General features: G+C 45.5%; 1 protein-coding gene across 6 annotated transcripts in view; it reads left to right on the top strand.

Moving 5' to 3' along the window:
• The window catches only part of EHBP1 (EH domain binding protein 1), a 365,541-nt gene that overhangs the window by 34,852 nt on the left and 311,103 nt on the right, over positions 1-19,586 (top strand). For all 6 annotated transcript variants that reach the window (XM_066595508.1, XM_066595507.1, XM_066595505.1 and 3 more), the window contains exon 3: positions 16,488-16,545. In XM_066595508.1, coding sequence (XP_066451605.1) covers positions 16,488-16,545 — 58 coding nt within the window. The remainder of the gene's footprint in view (positions 1-16,487; positions 16,546-19,586) is intronic.

Here is a 19,586-nt window from a genome sequence, read left to right as displayed (position 1 = left end):
TTGAGCTTCGGGGAATGTCCGTACAATAATATTCACTAAGTTACTATTGTTAAAGGGGTTGTCCGGCTCTGGATTGGTCAACAATAGTTGAATAGTGGGGGTACGCCGCTCTGGATCCCTACCTATTGGCTGTTCCCCAGGCCTTGTTGTCAGTGTCAACAGCACTGGAAGCGGATAGCGCTGTCAGCATTACAATGGCTCGGTTTGGTACTGCAGGTACAGGTCATGGTTCTCATTGAATTCAGTGAGCGCTGTTCCTATGCATCAAAGCAGGCTGCCATAATACAGACAGCACTACACACTTCCACCGCTGTCCACACATCCTGGGCGGTGGACCCTCGCCGATCAACTGTTCGTTTCGCCCGCCTCCATTCACAACAAACAGGCCGTTGATCATAGATGAATGACTGCCTGTTTACACGGGCCGATACATTGTTCAGTTTTATGCCTGCAGAAACTGAACAATGAAAGAGAAGCGAACAAATTTAGTTGTTCCGATTCTCGCAGGATGCGGGGATCTGAATGATTTTTCGACTTGTATAAAAGGCTCCTTGGCCTGAATCGGAGCTCCTAATTTTAGGAGATCTGTCTGATAAAAATCTGCATCTAACGGGCTTCATTTTACAGGGCGATTCTCTAGCTAAGGAACTCAAACATTCCTTGATGACTCTGTAATTTCTGTCTGGTTTCCTATGAAACATGACCTGGATGAAGACTATGGAGCTGATTTACGAGAACTGTCTGGAAGAAAAACTTTGTTGCCCATAGCAACCAATCACAGAGCAGTTTTTATCTTTCAAGAGCACTGTGAGGAATGAAAGCTGCGCTGTGATTGGTTGCTTTGAGCAACAGACAGCTTTTCTTTTTTTTTTTTTTTTCAAAAAATCTCCCCCATTGTGTGTATGGAGCCATCTCTGTTCCCAAAGAAGTGGAGTGTTGTGTGACCATGATATTGAGACACAATTGCCCAAAAGGCGTTTGACTCAGCGTGCCAAAAACATATACTTGAATGATGAGCATGTGATTACTGTTCGTGAATACTGGCGAATGGGTTCTTTTATACAATGTCAAAAGGCATTTCAAGATAAGTCTGGTGAACGAAGTTACCGACAAAATCCTGAATTCACAAATTGGTTAAAAAATTTGAGACAACTGGAAGTGTTTTGACTAAACTTACGGAAGACCGGAAGATGTCTGCTGGCTGTGAAAGATTGATTACTGGCCTCGCCAAAATCCTCATTCCTTATTCCACGAGTCGAAGAGCTAATGAAAAACGTGTAGCTACACCCATGTTGTGTGTCCATAGTCTAAGAGTTGCCACCACCTGATTTGGAAAAGCATGCATGATACGGTTTATGTTTCCAGTATTCGGTTGAGGAACATATAGGAATTTTAGACATTTTACATGGTTTACGGGTGAATATGCCAATATGTAGACTCGCATACAAAAGTGCTTGGATGCTGGTGGAGCCATTTTCAGTAGATGTTCTAGGCGGACAAGGTAAATTAAAGATCAAGTTTCACAGGAACTAGACAAACATTCCAAAGTTATTGCAGGGCAAATGGTAACAAGATTTTTCAGTCTTATTGCCATTTATGACTAGCCGTACTACAATGCTGTACAACTGAAGTAAAGAACCTGCCTTCATCTACAAGAGGTGTCTAACATCCTGCATTATGGCTGTTTTAACACCCAAACCCATGTCCTATTTTTTTTTTGCTCCCGATGCTGCAAAACTGCAGCAGAAATGCACATGGTTTTTCGTACATTCTTTTTTTTTTTTTTTTTTTTTTTATATATATATATATATATATATATCAGCCAGGAGTCGAACCGTGGACCTCCTGTGCTTCAGCCAGCGGTTCTCCCTCTTGAGCTATCCAGCTTTTGGATAGTTTTCCTGCATACTTTAGCCTTGTTCCTGAATTCTTCTATCTAGTCTCTGTTTCAGCTGCGCCCTGTCTCTGAATTTCTATATAAAACTGGCCCTGATCCCTCCTTCCTTGCGTCATTATTCTGCTCCACAGCACCGTTTGACCAAGCTCCACTTGCCTGTTCCTTTGCCATTTTTGCAAGACCTCCTGATACTGACTTTCGGCTTCCCTTCTGACTACACTACTCGGCTCATCTATCTGTACTGCAAACCGAGACCTCCCAATACTGACTCCTGGCTCTTCCCTGACTATTCTCCAGGCCTGCGGCTATTACACCTGAGGCTCCAACCCAGTGCCTGAAATCGCTACACCAACTGTGTAAATGCACCCTTAGGCCCAATGTCCACGGGCAAAATGGAATTAGTAAAGCTACGAGGGTGTCCCGCACGCGTGATCTGCGCCCATAGGGAATTATTGGACACTCGCAGGTAATTAAATACCCGTGGATGTCATTTTTTCCCTGGCGCTTAGATTGCACGTTCGGGAAACCACCCGCAGCATGCTCCATTTTGTGCGGGTTTCCCTGCGGACCTGAGGCCTTAGGGCTAATTCACGCGGCTGACCTTTTTTTCATTCCCATTCTGTCAGTCTGTAACTGAGTAAACTTTGAAATAACTTAGACCTATTTTAGCGTATGAGGCTATTCACACGAGAAATCGGTCATACAATCCAGTAGTCCATGTAAAAGAAATTGCAACTTATCTTCCCATCCATCTTCCCAGACAAGGACAGCACATGCATATGTTCGGTCCAAGCAGCTTGGACAACACATGTGGTTCCAATAGCAAAATGATTTTAAAAGTTCTAGTCCCGTGCTGCTTCTGTCCATCTCAAAATTGGACAGAATTTACACGGAAACTTCGCCTGTGTGAATACAGCCTCATGCCCACGACCGTGATGGACTCCGCCAGCGGAATATCGCAGCGCAGTTCATCACGCCCCTCCCAAAGACCCCATACTCGCCTCTCCAGATCCGCTGCACGCGTCCCGCCTGGCAAGCCAGCGTGCATGCGCAGTACATCTCATGACACACCGACAGTCCATGATGCAGCGGCTGGCAGTAGGCGGGAACACGTAATCACGCGACACTTTCGTGGTGCTACAGCAGAAATATAGCTTGATGGCGCGTATTCCCGTGGCAAATAGAGCATGCCGTGGTTTCTTTCACGCTGCAGAATTCCGCAGCGTGAACATTGAGATATTAAGTGATCACCATTATTTCGGTATTCAGTTTTCAAACCAGACCAAAGTTCTGTACCAGTGTTCTTGAACCTGTCCTGGTCTGCGGTCGTAGATGGGGGCAAGCCTATGAAAATATGTAACTTGCATTGTGTAGTTGCAATTAGAGAATGTTAAATTGTTTCTCCAACTTGAAAAATGAATAAATAAAGAATTAAAAAAAATAATTTATTCTGGTGTCAGCTGAACAGTTACATGCAAATATTCCCTGTCTAGGGTGCGTTACTCTGCCCATCAGTGTTGCAATGGGTGTGGAGTGACATTTGTGTTCAAGGGGGGGGGTACCCTAAGGGCCCACTCCTGACTCGGGGCCCACCGGAGGATTCAAATATTGCCTTGTGGGCCAATCTGAGCTTGCCTATGGTTCCTAGGTAATTTTTTTCGGCTGCAGTCCCGTATTGAGGAATGTTTGGCTTTCCTAGGGGGAGAATTGCCCTATACTTGCTGTCTATGTATAAGCGGTTCAGGTCGAGCTGTGATGGAAAGCACTTGAGTACTAGGTGATAAAGGGGTTAAGGAGCGGCCTCTCTCCAGCAAGTACCAGCTTGTGTGCACACACATTTTCCCCTGCAAATGATTTGTGATCCTCCCTCCGGCCTTACTACTACGCAACTGGAAAAGAAGTACGGTCTGTCTTCCAAGACTGACATTCCTGGGAGATGCAAACCCTCTCCTGCTCAGTAGAGGATAAGGCAGCGGCTGCACATTGCATAATATGCGGCACTGTCAGGGGCTGGAAGTGGTTAATCCGCTGTACTGTATGGCTCAGTCCACCTGTTCCATATTATGTAATGGGCAGCGTGCTCAGAGAGTGGCGCAGCTGTGCCCTCCTCGTCTGCACGTCATGCATTCTTCAACCATACTGCTCGTACCTTACTATTAGATACAGATATGGTTCGTCCACGCAGGGTTATACTGGAGGGCTGCGGACTGAAGGGTAAACATGGAAGGAAGGGGTTCTTGCATTTCTAGAAGTTAGTACTTTTTGGGATAGGGCCATAAAGGGTTACTATAGTTTCAGCGAATAAGGCTGATTTTTTTTTTTTCTGTAAGTAAAGGTTTTGCAAGTTTGTAAGATGCTTTGTGCATCAAAACTATAGTATATGGGTTGGTCATGGCGACAGCCCTCAATAACCCCTTCTCCATGTACACATATAGTAAACGTTACCTTGACATTTAACATCTTATGATAACGTATCTTATGATATTTACTACTGATGACCTCTCCTTAGGATAGGTCATCAATAGTTGATCATTGGGAGTCCGCCATTTGTGATCCCTGCCAGTCAGTTGATCGTCCAGCAGTTGTCAGTGCAGCAGAGCCGGATGTCCGTATTGATGGTCAGAGCCGAAAGTGTAATAAAAGGCTTCACTCCCATTGAAATCGATGGGAGCGATACTTCCCATTACACTTCCAATTCCTCATGGTGGTCAGAGCTGAAAGTGTACTAGAAGGCATCTCTACCATTGATTTCAATAGGAACAATGCTTTCTGTTAGAGTTCTGGCTCTGACCACCAATGTGGACGTTCTGTTCATCTGCACTGACAGCGGCTGGAGGATCACCTGATTGTTGGAGATCTGGAGCTGCGGATCCCCGCCGATCGGCTCTTGGGGATGGGTCCTCGCCGATCGGCTCTTGGGGATGGGTCCTCGCCGATCTGCTCTTGGGGATGGGTCCTCGCCGATCTGCTCTTGGGGATGGGTCCTCGCCGATCTGCTCTTGGGGATGGGTCCTCGCCGATCGGCTCTTGGGGATGGGTCCTCGCCGATCGGCTCTTGGGGATGGGTCCTCGCCGATCGGCTCTTGGGGATGGGTCCTCGCCGATCGGCTCTTGGGGATGGGTCCTCGCCGATCGGACAGCTTCCGTTTACTTCAATGGAAGCCATCTGTGTGGGAACCGGAGTGAAATAGAGCATGTTGCGACTTGTTTTCCGCATCAAAAGATCAGCAAAACAAATCTGCATGCTCTAATTCAGGTGCGGACACCAATGCTTTATGGGTGGCTTGAATTGCGGATCTTCTGCTAATCAAATCCGCCCCTGGGCATTAGGCTTCGGCCGCCGCCTACACATGGCACGCAAAAATTCCGTGTGGGGAATCTCGCACAGAATCCGACCCGTGCCCGCTGCCGACGACCCTGCTTACCTGTCATTCCGTCTGTACTACGAATGTGCCGGCGCACTACGCTGTACAGATTTCCCCACACCATTGCTAGGCTATTACGCAGACCCTGCAACCGTTTTGCAATACTTATTGTGGAAGGGCTGCGGGACGGACGGATTCCATTGACTTTAATGGAAGCTGACCCTGCGTAGCCTGCTTTAAAATAGAGCATGCTGCGATTCTGTTTTCGGCACATTGTGTCCGCAAATAAAATCTGCATTTGTGCGTGGAGCACATTTACGGGCAAATTGAGCTGCGGATCCACAATTGAATTTGCCCAGTGTGCATGAGGCCTTAAAAGTACAGCTCCTGCAAAAACATCAAGCTCTTACATAGTTCTGTCAATGTAAAATAGGCCATCAGTGGTTGTTGGGCGGGGGTCTGCCGCTTGGGATCCCCATCCCTCAGTTGACCGTTCAGCGCTGTGCAGCGCTGTGCCACGGGCTTGACATCGTAATCATTGGTCAGAGGAGAAAGTCGGAGTGCCGGCTTCACTCTGTTGAAATCGATGGGAGCGCCGCGCTACTACTCCACTTCCTGCTCAGGACAGGTGAGAAATGTATCCTGATATTGTTTTCAGTCTCTTGCTGTCTAGACAAAAATGTTCCCATTCACTTAAGCCCCCTCCACACCATCTTCTGCACCATCTGTTTAACCTATGGAGTTTGGAAGTGGGTCTCCGGATTCGGAGCATAATAAGCGTGTTATGATGCTCTGAGTTTGGGTCAGGCCGGGACACCCCTCCATACTCGATACATTAAATGGAGGATGCAGAAGCCTGATGATGGGCCCTTTATCCTAATATTCAGATAAGTAATTAATGTAACTCTTGGTTTGTCACTCATCAAACTCGGGTCCTGCCGGGGGTTCCGATGCTGATGTGAAACCACCAGTTCCATAATTTTTCATTATGCAATGGTTACTTTTTATAAAACTAGAAAAGTTCTTCATTGTATCATTCTGAGTGTTCCTGAAGAGTCTTCACTTGTCATTTTCCCGGCCAGAAAGTCTTTTTTTTTTTGTTGATCTATGAAATTTTGCTTCTGAGTTGAGGAGTTTACAGAAGTCAAGGCCAGAGACTGCGCAACCACCCCACTGTTTGCTTGGAAAACATTGCTGTAAATAAAAAGTAGAGAAGCGCATGTGAATCCTTTATCTTTACTGACTAGTCTGTTTGCCAAGTCTGATACAACGGAGTTTCATCCTCTGTTTCAAGAGTTTAGCATTTTTTTTATTTTTTTACTGAAGGGGCTCTGGAGCATATACTGTTATACATTGACTTTAAAAGGGTTGTCCTACCAAAAACATTAAAGTGAACCTATTATCTATTATAAACACCATAATCTAAGTTATGGTGCTTCTAGTTTAGATGATGTGTAGTCCAGGGAGACTCTTTTCATACTCATCCAGTCCCCCATTACTGTGGTGTCCTCCGGCAAAATTGGCGTGCACACCTCCCACAGAAATGAATGGGAGTGTGCAGGCACAGAATTCTTTAAAAAGTCAAGTTAGCGTTGTGTGCACTGACTTGGCTGGAGGACCAAGTAAATATGAGACATAGCTCCTACAACTCCCTCACCTAAGCTATAAGCACCATAACTTGGTTTAGGAACGCTATCTTTTCTCCTTAGGGAGAGCACCTAGGTGGTGAGTGAGAAGACTTATAAGGCCATTGATGCGCCTCTGGGTAATATGCAAATAAGGGAGATGGAACAATACCTCTGCTGCGCCACCTATTGGAAGGCAGCATTCCTGCAAGTCAATGTTAGACTCTTTATACAAGTCTTGTAATAATTACTGGGAATTGAAAGCCTTGTCCCAGTCATTGTTACAAGGCTTGTATAAAGAGTCTAACATTGACTTGCAGGAATACTGCCTTCCAATAGGTGGTACTGCAGAGTTATTGGGTACTGGTGCAACTTGTCTCCACCGGAAGCAAGGGCTTTGACAGCCCTAAGCAGGAGGGAATGCCCCAGTCAGGCCCTTAGCTGGCGATTGGCTGCATTGCTGTCCAGCCGGTAACACACTTATGGCGCCCAGCACACTGTGTAGGGCGACGGGGAGACTCACCGCCTGGCTATCAACAGTCTGCCGTGGGCAACTATGATGTGAGTGCTATCGGCCCGTCCGGCTAGGAAGAGACTGTCAGTGGAGCAGGAACCATACTGCAGAGGCAGACACAGTTATAGCGCAGCACCTAGCTGAGTTCAGAGGCCGACAGGGAAGAGTGACCGGCGGCACGCAAGGAGCCTGCCGCCGGCAGCGGTGAAAGGAAGTGCGCAGGCGTTGTGTTGGCCCCCTGGGCAAGCCATGCATCCATCGTTTAGAGGACGCTGGGGAGCAGGTCAGCACACACTTGGCAAGCCGCTGGGAGTGCTGGATCCTTTATAGCTCGTCGGGGAGTAGGTGAGCAGGCATATGAGAGCCCGTCTAAGTACCGGTGCTGGGTTGCAGGCAGGTCAGATGAAAGTGGAGACACGCAGTAGAGTGGAAAATGGCAGAGGAGATGGAGACACTGTCAGGTCAGCTGTGGGGTCGCAAGGGTAGATGCCAGTGCATATGGGACACTGTCAGGAGCGAGGTTTGGAGGCCCAGCGGGGAAACTGGCAGGCTGCATCAGCCAATCACCACCTGTGTGCCTCACCAGGCTATCCCCTGTATGTCAAGCCGGCTAACCGATGTCTCCACCCATTCCGGTGGAGACAAGATGCACCAGTACCCCGCGGTATTGTTCCATCACCCTTATCTGCATATCTTGGTTTATGATGCTTATAGTTGAAGATGGGTTCCCTTTCACTGTAAGTATATTACAAATTGTTATATTTTTAGTTTTAGGCCTATTAATACTAAATGTCTTGGAAAAACCCTTTAAATTCTCTTTGATTCGATGTTACTACACAATTAAAGTCTGAGGAGGTGAGTACTTTTTATAGACACTCTTAGATATGCGGTTTTATGTTTAGAAAAAAAAAACAAAGAATGTGCTTAATTAGAATTCCTTCACATGGATTCTCACGCACAGTTTTTATGTTATTTTGAATTATGATCTTCACAGAAAGAAAAAGGATTACTTTTCTTAGAATCCTGTAACTAATGCCAAAGTAGAAAAACGTCCTTAATCTGGCACATTATAGTCACGAAATTCGCTGGTTTTGCATTTACTGCGAACTTGCACTCTTTTTAAGAACCTCTACAGTACTGGACTGATCTATAGCATAAAGTGCTTTTTTGCAATAATTTTCTTAAAATGATCAGCAGTGAATTATAATTGTAAAAAAAGTTTAGTTAGCAAAATCCTGTAAACAAACAATAGCAAACAACATATTTTAGTACTTTGTGTCCCCCCCCTTTGGGCTTTTAATAGGACCTTTACTCTGTCCGGCTCTCCTCCAGTGGATTTTAGGATTATGTCCTTTTATTTCAGATGGAACCAGATTTTCAATAGTCTCTCATAATTTGACTTGGTTGGTTAAAGATTACTATTCTTTAATTTAAATTAAAAAAAAATTTTAAATTAAAATTTTTTTAAAGGCATTCTGTCATGAGGTTCATGCTGCCTGAACCAAGGGCAGCATGAACCCGGGACAGGGATGCCTGTTGCCTTGTTGGGGGGGTTATTCTAAAATGCTGTGCAGTTTCAGAATAAATACACTTTGATGTTTGACTCAGAGCTGAGCTCCGAGTCATGGGGGCGGACAGGCGTCCTCACACTCCAGTACTTCCATCTGAGGTGAAGATGGAGTAACCTGATTCGTCACGCCATAGAACGTTCTTCCATTGCTCAACTGTTCAATGACAACTCTCCTTACACCATTGTAGACGGACCGATGCATTGTGCTTTGTGACGGATGACTTGCATGCAGCAGTATAACCCGTATATCCAATAATGTTCCATCACAAGCTATGGCTGACATCTCTAGGAGCATGATTTAGGACGTGTGGCATGCTAAAAATACACGATCCATTCTACCGATGGGGACGTGCAAATTCGTTTGGTTGGATAGTGTACGTTTAGTATGTAGAAATGTCTCAGAAGGTAGTACGCTTTTTAAGTGTTTTGGTTTTTTTTGCGGCCTTGGGATTGGTTCAATCGGACAATGTGGCCCTTGGACCGGAAAAGGTCGTGCATCGCTGCTTAAGATATTTGGACTTTGCTGACGTTGCAGAACTGTAACTGTTTTTATAATTACCTCCTTCTCCCTGCGGTATTAGGCTGTCCAAGTTCTACAGCTGTATTTCTAGGAGTCTTGCTGAATTCCACCTCTTCATGACACTGAATTCCTTTACTTAAGAATCTTTTTTTTTTTTTTCCCATAAGATTATCCCATTCTGTGCCTGTCATAGTATTGGGAAAGCTGCGCCCATTATCTTAATACGTAATGCCATTTCTTTATCTCTACCATATCATACGGTGCTGTAGAGAGTTTGTGTTCTGTACCGTAAACTGACCTCTGACCACAAGATGGTTTTATATTACTGGAACAGAAGGTAGGTGGCAGGTGAGTTACTTAATTTGAATTTTTTGACCAATAAAGCTGTCTGTGTAAAAGAGCCTTAACCCGCTCCAATCCATTGTCTGACGTCTTCAGACATTCTGATTGAAGGATGTACAGCTCCGATGTTGGAAGACGTCTGGCAGGGTATTCTTACTGTATATTACTGGCCACTCTGTTGTCGTGGGCCTCTCCAGCATGTCCCATAACGCAGTACTGGCTCTAGCCAGCAGATGGCGCCATTGTATAATGGCAGAAAGAGAAAACCCCCTAGGAAACCCTGAATCCAAAATTGGATTGCAAAGGGTTAAGTGTGAAAAGCCAAATAAGCAAAAATGAACGATAATTATTCAGGGTAAATGCAGCCAACTACGAATGATAAAGGATGTTGAAAAGTGAATAATTTATGTGGGCATAAAAATCCTCATCAGCTCGTTCACTAATCGTTCAGTTTAATTTTTTTTTTCATTCGTTCTTAATCACTTATACAGCGAATGTGAATGACTAAGCAATTTCTCGTTTGAATGAACCAACGTTGTATCTGCCTGTATAAACAGGCGACACGAGCGAACATTAAGGACCAAGCGCCGTAAATTTACAGCGCTTGGTCCTAGGCGTTAATCCCGGCCGATTAGTAAATATAAATATATGGCTCAGCATGTCAGAACTGTAGGGTCCACATACTATTCTCCCGGTACCTGAGGCCCATAAGGATGCTGCTCTTAGGCTAAATTCACACGACTGAGTGCGATATTGTACCTTAAATCACAGCCAGATATCACGCTCATCAACACGCACTTTCCCCGCAGATGTGAGACGTTTTTATATCAAAGCCGTCTCGCATCATCTGGGAAGTAGCGATTCTCCACTTCTTCTCTTAAAAATAGAAAACAATCTGATGCCAACACTACCCCTAATGGAATAAAACATGGAAAAAAATTTAGTGAAAGCAGGTACTAAAATATAGTCCTATATGTGACGAATAAAAAACGCTGCAAAAATAATCTAGCCAGGCAAAAAAATAGGGCCATAAAACCACTACGGAGGGTAAAATAGCTAACAAGTGTCTGGACCTTTTTAGGACCGAAACACCCAGATCTTCGAGGGGTTAAAATAAAATACGATTGCTGTAATGCGTCTTAGAGGATCAGGTGGCCCCAACAAGGAGCGCTGCCGTGGGCCAAGATCATATAATAATCATCGCCGGGCTCATTATCGTAGCTTCATGTCCGACCTCTGAATATTATATGAAGGTCTTGTTCATCCAGCGTTGATTTACTCCCGATCACTATTATGATTTTATGGTTCGCTGTGCTCAAGACAAAAACGACTTATTTTTTTAATTTCCCGCCAATATTATGTGGTTACTGCAGTGAAGCGGCCTTGTCTGCTCTCAGCATCTGCTCCCGGCGCACCAAGTTGTGTTCCTGTAGTTGATGAGGGTCAAGCAGGTGAACCCCTATCTATCACACACTGATTCTGTAAACTAGAGACGTGCCAGTTGGCTCTGCTGACATACCTGTTTTTGTAAAAACTTGTGCTCCGCATAAAATAATTCAGGTTTTGCATTGTGCTCTTCCTCTCTTCCTCTTTTTGGAAATATTTGAATAAGTTGACATCTAACTGTGATTGCCCCTAGACCGTGTATACAAATGGGAGGTGATACAATGCCTCAACAGCGCCACCTGGTTGAAGGTAGCTTTCCTACAAGTCAGTGTCTGGATGTGGGAATCTGAATGATTTATTGGCCATTAGTTTCTTTCCCCCAACTGACCCACATTACCCAGCCAGCCAGAAACCTACTACACACCGACGATAGGCAAAAACCCCAAAACAGCTGTCTGTTCAGGGCTATCTTTCTTCCGGTACTATTGTATCTTGTTACCACCGGAAGTAGTGATGGAAACAAGATTGACGCTAGCTCCCGTGCAGGTCCTGGCAGCCCACTAACCTTCCCCCGGTCTCCCTGCTCTGTCACTCGGCGCTGTGCTGGTTCTCTGCTCCTGGCCCTGCTGTAACCTCCCCACTGCTGCTGTCACTGTCCCTTGCTCCCCGCTGTCCGTCTCCCTTTTCGCAGTAACCTCCCCGCTGTCCCTGCCTCCCTGCTGTCTGTCTCCCTTTTCCCAGCCCTAAGCTCACCTCCCCGCTGCTTCGCTTGCTGCCCGCTCTCCGTCTCCATGCCTGCTGCTTTCACTTGTTGGGCGGTCTGCCTTCTCCCCTCTCTGCTCCGCTGGTGTGCAGTTCCCCAGTGCCGACCTCACATCAGTGCTGACGGATGATTTTTTTTCCTGGAGCGCTGTTGGGAGGCCACCGACGGGGACACTCAGTGCCGGAGACGGAGAGAAGCAGAGCAGGTAGCCAACACATTGCAAGTCCTAGCAGCGTGGAAACTGAACTTTGCCTTGGATTGAGGGTTAGGGTTTGTTTAAGTGTTATGGTTAAATTATTAGCTGTAAATGCTTCTATTTTGGACCATTTACAGCTAATGTAAGCTTAACACAAACCTTCACCCTAACCCTCCATCCAAGGCAAAACTCACTCCCCATGCTGCTAGGACCTTCCTGCAAGCAGCCAAACAGGACCTTTGGGGGTGTACCCTAGCCCTAAGCTGTCAGTTTAGATCTCCACTTATTATTCTGGTGGTGACAAGGTACAATAATACCTTTTCTTCCTTCTGGAGAGGTTTTTGCTTATATTCCCAGTCATGTTACAAAGTCTATAAAAGGTCAGACATAGTGACTTGCAGGAAAGTTGCCTTCTAATTGTTGGCGCTGCAGAGTCACTGAAACATATCCTATTTGCAACCTTTTTAGCCTTGGCGCACCCCTGGGAATTTTTTTTTTTTTTTTTAACCGTGGGGCACCCTTTCTTGGAAAGGGGTTTGGTCAGGTGGCATGGCTAGGGGTGTGGCTTATCACAATGTATGATTTTACCTCCAATATTCCAGGCATCCGGCAGCCTATAGTGAGCGCAGTGTTACTGTCCACTTCCGCACTATCTGACTAGCAGTGTTGCACTTATTAGAGGCCACTAGGCGCCCAGATCGCGAAGTTGAGAGGGAGCATGGTATCTTCTGAAATCTAGTGTGGTAGCTCAGCTGACTTCGAGTCAAAATCCACACTGACTGCATATTTTGACTGTGTCTTTTGCAGAAATTCTGCACCGCATGTCAATTTCCCGCACGGGTTTTCTGCTGATTTTTTAATTTTTTTTTTTTCCCTGCAGCTTGTGGACAAGATTTTCAAAATCTCATCCACTTTGCTGCTGCTGTAAATGCCACTGAATTTCTGTACGGGGGATCCGCATGGAAATTTTGCAGCAAATCTGCCCCATGTGGTTCCAGCCTAAAGGGGTTTTCCAGGTAGCGCTTGCCGAGATACACCTGATCAGAACAGAAGCGCTGTTCCAACTGTTGGTTGGTAATCGCTGTGCTAGGTGGTCTCTTCAAGGATTGTGTAGCGACATGCCTCATTGAAAAGGGTAAGTGGTAACAAGTGGTTGTAAATTCACTGATGCTTTGTCTAATGGAATAGTAGATGAAGATGAAAGAAAATGGTAGAACAAAACCCAAAAAGTTGTTACAATCCTTGAGGAGGGTTATAAAAAGTTGTTAAAATCCTTGAGGAGGGTTATCGGAAACAAGTGGTGGCGGTGCTGCAACCGGGTGAATCCACCAAATGGTATTTGGATTGAGTATACAGATAGAAAGAACTGGTATTTTGGCACAAGACTCTAGAGAAAGGTTGAGAGGCAACAGGATAACATCTACGACTTCTCTTTCATTCAGGTATATTAAAACGTTCAATAGACATGCGTTTTTCAGGGTGAACCCTTTCATCGGTCATGCTGGGAGGGTACATAACTTTTAGCAGTGGGGTAGTATGTACCCAGCAAGCAGGGTAGTGACGCCAGGAGCGAAGAGTTTTGAGGTGGTGACACCAGGCAGGAATGGCATAATGTTCCAGAATTGTTATATTATGGGGAATTCGAGTATTTACTAAACCCGCTGTGTGGATGTTGCCAACACTCCCCTTTTAACTTTTCAAAATATAGCGGTATGTGTGCAGATCCTAATTTTACTGAGATGTAAAACATTTATTAGTATTGTTGTCTAATGTAGACCTGATGATGGTAATTGGAAACCTGATGAAGGTGATGTAGGTTTTCGCTTGAAGCGTTTGTAGCCACAATGTTCTATAAGATGTTAGTGAAGGTTACCAGCGTATCGGGGTACATTCAGATGAAGGAATCCGGATAATAATCTTTATTTGTATAGCGCCAACGTATTTTGCAGTGCTTGAGCCGGCTACCTGAACCATACAGGGATTGAACCTTCAGGTCGTGAGCGAGAGCTTAGGACTGCGTTTCTGCTTCCTTAACACTCAGCACCACTTAATATGCTGTATGTGAATTGTACCTCTTAAAGCTCGAGCTACAGATTTCTGCTATGTAAATAATGAACCATGGATCTGCATGCTGATGAAGCACTTTTCAGTGGGCAGATCCGTGGGTAGAATACTGGACACGGAATCTGTATCAGAAAGTGACTCCTCACTACTTTTTAAAATTTTTTCTTTTAATGCTTTTTTGCATGCTGCTGAAGGCTGGGGCATGGATTTCTATTGAATGTAGTGGGATGCGGATTTGATGCGGAATCGGCGAGGATGCTACATTAAATTCTATACCTTGTGAGCCTACTCTTATGTATGTTCACACAGTGGAATTCTGCCTCAAAAAAAGCATGAAAATCCGTATCGTTATGCCACAGATTTTGCCATTGATCCACACAACGAATTTGTTCCGTTAATGGGAAAAATCCGCATGCGGAATTCGGGCTCGGAAAATCGTGTTTCTGCCTCAAGACCTGTGCGGATCGATGCCAAAAACTGCGTCAAAAACTTGTGGATTTTAGAGGCAGAATTCACATTGAACAACCCTTAAACCGCCTTCACAAGGCTGAGAAACTCTGCTCGACCTTATTGGGGTCCTCGAAATGCATCACCCATTGATTTTATTGGGATCTTTAATGTATCGCGTGGCTCTCTCATGCCGAGTAATGTTCATGCGAGTGTGATACGAGGCTTCCCGTTGAAATCAATGGGAAGCATTTCCAATCCATTATCACACGAGAGAGGATCAGAATTCCACAGATGCAATGGGCTTAGCTTCGAAAACTCGCATCCACGGGTAAATCACGTTTGCAAGTGCTATTTCGAACTCGCCAGTGTGTGGGTAGCCGTAGAGTACCTCTAATTTTAATGGGGTTCTTCGGGTCTGAAAAAAAAAATCTATTGTGCAGAGAATGGTGGCAAATATAAAAAAAAAATGTAATCGCCAGTCAGATGCCCCTCCGATCCACCTTGGCCATCCCGGTCTCTGCTGCTGATACTGGGGTGGTCATGCTGGACCGGAAGCGCATCTGATCGGTCGTATGGCTGCTTTTTTTTCAATTTTTTTTATTTTCCACCATTCTTTGCCATTTGGACTTCTTTCTCAGTCCCAGAAAACCCCTTTAACCCCTTAAGTGGCGGGTTTCCTACCACCCTGTCAGACCCACCAGGGCAGGTTTTTTAAAATGGTCTAATCATTGAATTTCAACTAATTTTGCAGTTGCGTCTCAAGAGCCATAACTTTTTCATTTTTCCATTGACATGGCCATATAAGGGCTTGTTTTTTGCGGGACAAGTTGTGATTTTTTTTAAACGGGGGAGGAAAAAAAGAAATGGGGGGAAAAAAGAAAAAAAGGGGCCATGTCATTAAGGGGTTAAATAATGCATTAACTTCCTTCTCTGGGTCATTACGACGCACACGGATACCACAGGTGTGATTTTATTTTTGATTTTTTTACCAAGTAAAGGGAGACAAGTGTTTTTATAATTTTTTTTACATTTTTTTTTTTTCTTCCTTTAGGGGACTTCCACAGGGACCCATCAGGACCCCCTGATCACATTCCGGGGGTCTGATGGTGACAGCCCTTTACATGCTGCAGTGACAGCCCTTTACATGCTGCAATCACATAAACTGCAGCATGTAAAGGGTTAACACAGCAGAGATCGGAGGTTTTCTCTCATCTCTGTTATAAGAGCTGGTACCTAGCTGTCCTCTGACAGTTTAGCACCAGCTCTCCCTGCCACAGAGACCATCGGCTTGCTTCTGACAAGCTGATGGTCTCTATGGCAACCTGTAAACAAAGCAGGAGATTGCCGGCATATCGGCAATATCTGCTGCTGGTTTTTCAAAGCCCTTGCTTTGTTCTCTGTGGGTCAGCGCAGGCAGAGCACAATGTCACAGCTTGTGGCATTGTGCTCTGCAGCTCCCATAGGGATACATAGCCCGGAAATCTTCCGGGCTATATCGCTATGGGCAGTGGAGCTCGTCCCGGAAAATTTCCGGGCGTGCCACTCAAGGGGTTAATAAGAGAGAGCTTATATTTTTTATGGGGTTTATCATATTTCGTTTTTCTCCCCCATAAATTATTTGGTCATGGAGGATGTTGGGATTTCAATTTTCTTGCCGTTACTTTTTCCATTGGCTTTATGGCTGCCATACGGTATACGCCTGTGTGTTGTGTCTCATGATAATTACGCCTTATAATGTAATTTTTAAGAAAATAAAAGTGTAAATGAGTAATGTACATTTTCTGTTTTCATATAGGCAGCCAGACAAATTGGTTGTGGTGTGGACCAGAAGGAGTCGAAGGAAATCGTCCAAGGTGAGATATTGTACTAATGAAATGAATAGGCATTGTCCTTAGGAATTCTGAGCCAGTTATGGCCTTCTATTCCCTCATCTATCAGACACTGCAGAGAGCTGCTACACTGAGATTTTCTCTCTGGACTCCAGTGTTCCCCAACTCCAGTCCTCAGGGACCGCCAACAGGTCGTGTTTTCAGGATTTCCTCAGTGTTGCACAGGTGATGTAATTATTGTCAGTGCCTCAGACATTGCCACAGGTGTTCTTACCATGGGATATCATGAAAACCTGACCTGTTGGTGGTCCCTGAGGACTGGAGTTGGGGACCCCTGCTCTGGAGGACCAAGCACAATTTTGCATTACACTGACAACCCATTGATTATAATGGGCACTGTGTAATACTACATTTCTCCTGTGGTGGTGCTGCAGGGGACAAACACTTGTTGACAGGTTCTCCAACAGTTCTTCAAGCTGATTGAAAGCGATCTAAGGATGGGTACACTCTGGGATCAGCTTATTGTTGGGAATTGTACAGAATTTAATAGAGAAAACCCCAATCCCAAAGATCTGTGCTATAAACTGATATGTTCCATTATCTCATAAAGAAGGCTTATACTACCTTTCTACTTTTTGGATGGCAGTAGAGGGGCACTTATGGTGAATGTAGATGTGACACTTGCTGTGGATTTCACCTTTTGAATTGAAGTGGGTAATATCTACCAATAGATGGCGTAGTAGTAGATTATTCCATCCCTTATTTGCATAGATTTTTCCCAGAGACCATTGCATGGCCTGTAAAACTCGCTACACCCGTGTTGCTCTCCACAATGAAAAACATCATCCCGAACCCTTTGAATTGTAAATATTTGATATGTAAAGGGAACCCGTCGCCATTTTTACACCTATTAAACCCCATATACCAGTTAATGGGTTTTTTTAATGGGCATTTACATAGTTGGATTACTAAACATGCAAGTCTGAACATACCAGTAAAATCAAAGCTTTAAGTGTTTCTGTACCGTGTGCAAATGATGGGTGATCCAGTCCAGTGGGCACATGCTGGACCATCAGTGGTGGGCTGGCTTAGCCTCTTCAAACACCTCCCAAACTCTGTTCACATCATTGCCACCGCGGTCAAAATCTTGCACAAGTGCCACGGGCAATGCAATTGACACATGTGCAGTTCATTTCATGGAGTTACCCAGAACAGGAGACAGATGAACTGTGCATGCGACTATTACATTGCATGTGGTGCATGCGCAAAATGCACACCATGGCGATGATGACTTAAGAATGCCTCACATAACTAGCAGAGTGGGGCAGTGTTTGGGGGGGCACGTAGGCCTCCCAAGACGGTCCTGTCACCACTGATGGTGCGGCATGCCTAACGAACCGAATTGCCCATCATCTGCATGCGGAGCGGGACCACTTAACCCTTTCCGATCCAATTTGTATCCTGGTTTTCCTAGGGGGCTTAGTCTTTTTCTGCCATTATACAACGGCGCTATCTGCTGGCTAAAGCCAGTACTGCATAAGGTGACACGTTGGATAGGCTCCGGCAGCAGAGAGGCTGGCAATATACAGTAAGAGAAACCCCGACTGATGTCTTCCAACATCGGAGCTGTACAGCCTTAAATCATAATGTCTTCAGATGTCAGACAGTGGATTGGAAAGAGTTAAACCTCTGACTTTATAGGTTCACTAAGACCTGCATGAATAGCAAACCAGCTATGTAAATGCCCATTTTATGACCTATTAAACAGTATAGTGAGCTATAGGCCACCTGCAGACGGCCGGGTCTAATCCCCTGCGAGAATTCTCACAGCGGGACCAGACCCGCGCCCATGCAGGGACCAGTGCGGCTCTCGCCTGCTTCGGCTTTGTGATGTGCTGAACAGCCGGCGCATGTGCAGAGCGGAGCTGGCCCGGCACTACTGACATTGGACACTATGGTCATTTTGAATTCCGCTCTGTTCTTTTCCGCTACATGTAAATGGGGCTTTTAAAACTGTATTCATGTGTATCATTCCATCATTTTGGCACATCTTCTGTGCAGAATCCGCACAGATAGTAAGAATCTGCCACATCAAAGGGAAAGTTCATACAGCTGAATTAAACTCACCTGCTCCGGGCGATGCAGATCTTCCTTCCTTCGCGGCCGGAAACTTCTTTCTTCGGCCCGGTGGATGTGCCCGGCGCATGCACGCAGCCGGAGTGCCGAGCACATCTGCCGGGCCGAAGAAAGTAGATAAGGCCGCGAAGAAGGGAAGACACGCACAGCCCGCAGCAGGTGAGTTTATTTTTATTTTCAGCCCTCATGTCCGTGGGGCAGGAGGGACCCGCTACGGATTCTCCATGGAGAATCCGTAGCGGGACTGATTTTCCCCGTGGACACGAGGCCTTACTATCAATGGGAATCTGGGCTATCTTCTGAAGGCCCCCAGGGATGCCATGATGGGCTATGTTAGATAAATTGCCAGTCATAATACAGCATAATGTAATTTAATAATGCATTATACCGTATGAGCGATCAAGTTCAACTGCTCTTACAAAAGTAACAAATGACCTGATGACTGCAAAGTCGAGAGGTGACTACTCCCTACTAATCCTCCTTGACCTGTCTACTGCATTTGACACTGTTGACCATAACCTCCTTCTCACTATGCTCCGCTCTATTGGTCTAAAGGATACTGCTCTCTCCTGGTTCTCTTCCTACCTCTCTGACCGCTCTTTCAGTGTTTCCTTTGCTGGTTCTATCTCTGCTCCACTTCCTCTCGCTGTTGGGGTCCCCCAGGGCTCGGTCCTTGGTCCCCTTCTTTTCTCTATCTATACTGCCCCAATTGGACAAACCATCCACAGATTTGGCCTCCAATACCATCTCTACGCTGACGACACCCAACTATACACCTCCTCTCGTGAGATCTCTGGACCATTCCTCCAAAATATCACTGACTGTCTGTCCGCTGTCTCTAACACTGTGTCCTCCCTTTTTCTCAAACTAAACCTCTGTAAAACTGACCTCCTTGTCTTTCCACCTTCTAACCGACCTCCCCTCAACAT

The sequence above is a fragment of the Eleutherodactylus coqui genome, chromosome 3 (assembly GCF_035609145.1).
Source record: "Eleutherodactylus coqui strain aEleCoq1 chromosome 3, aEleCoq1.hap1, whole genome shotgun sequence".
Taxonomy (NCBI): Eukaryota; Metazoa; Chordata; class Amphibia; order Anura; family Eleutherodactylidae; genus Eleutherodactylus; species Eleutherodactylus coqui.
Note: the sequence above shows the minus strand (reverse complement) of the source record. Positions and strands in the feature narration are given on the sequence as shown.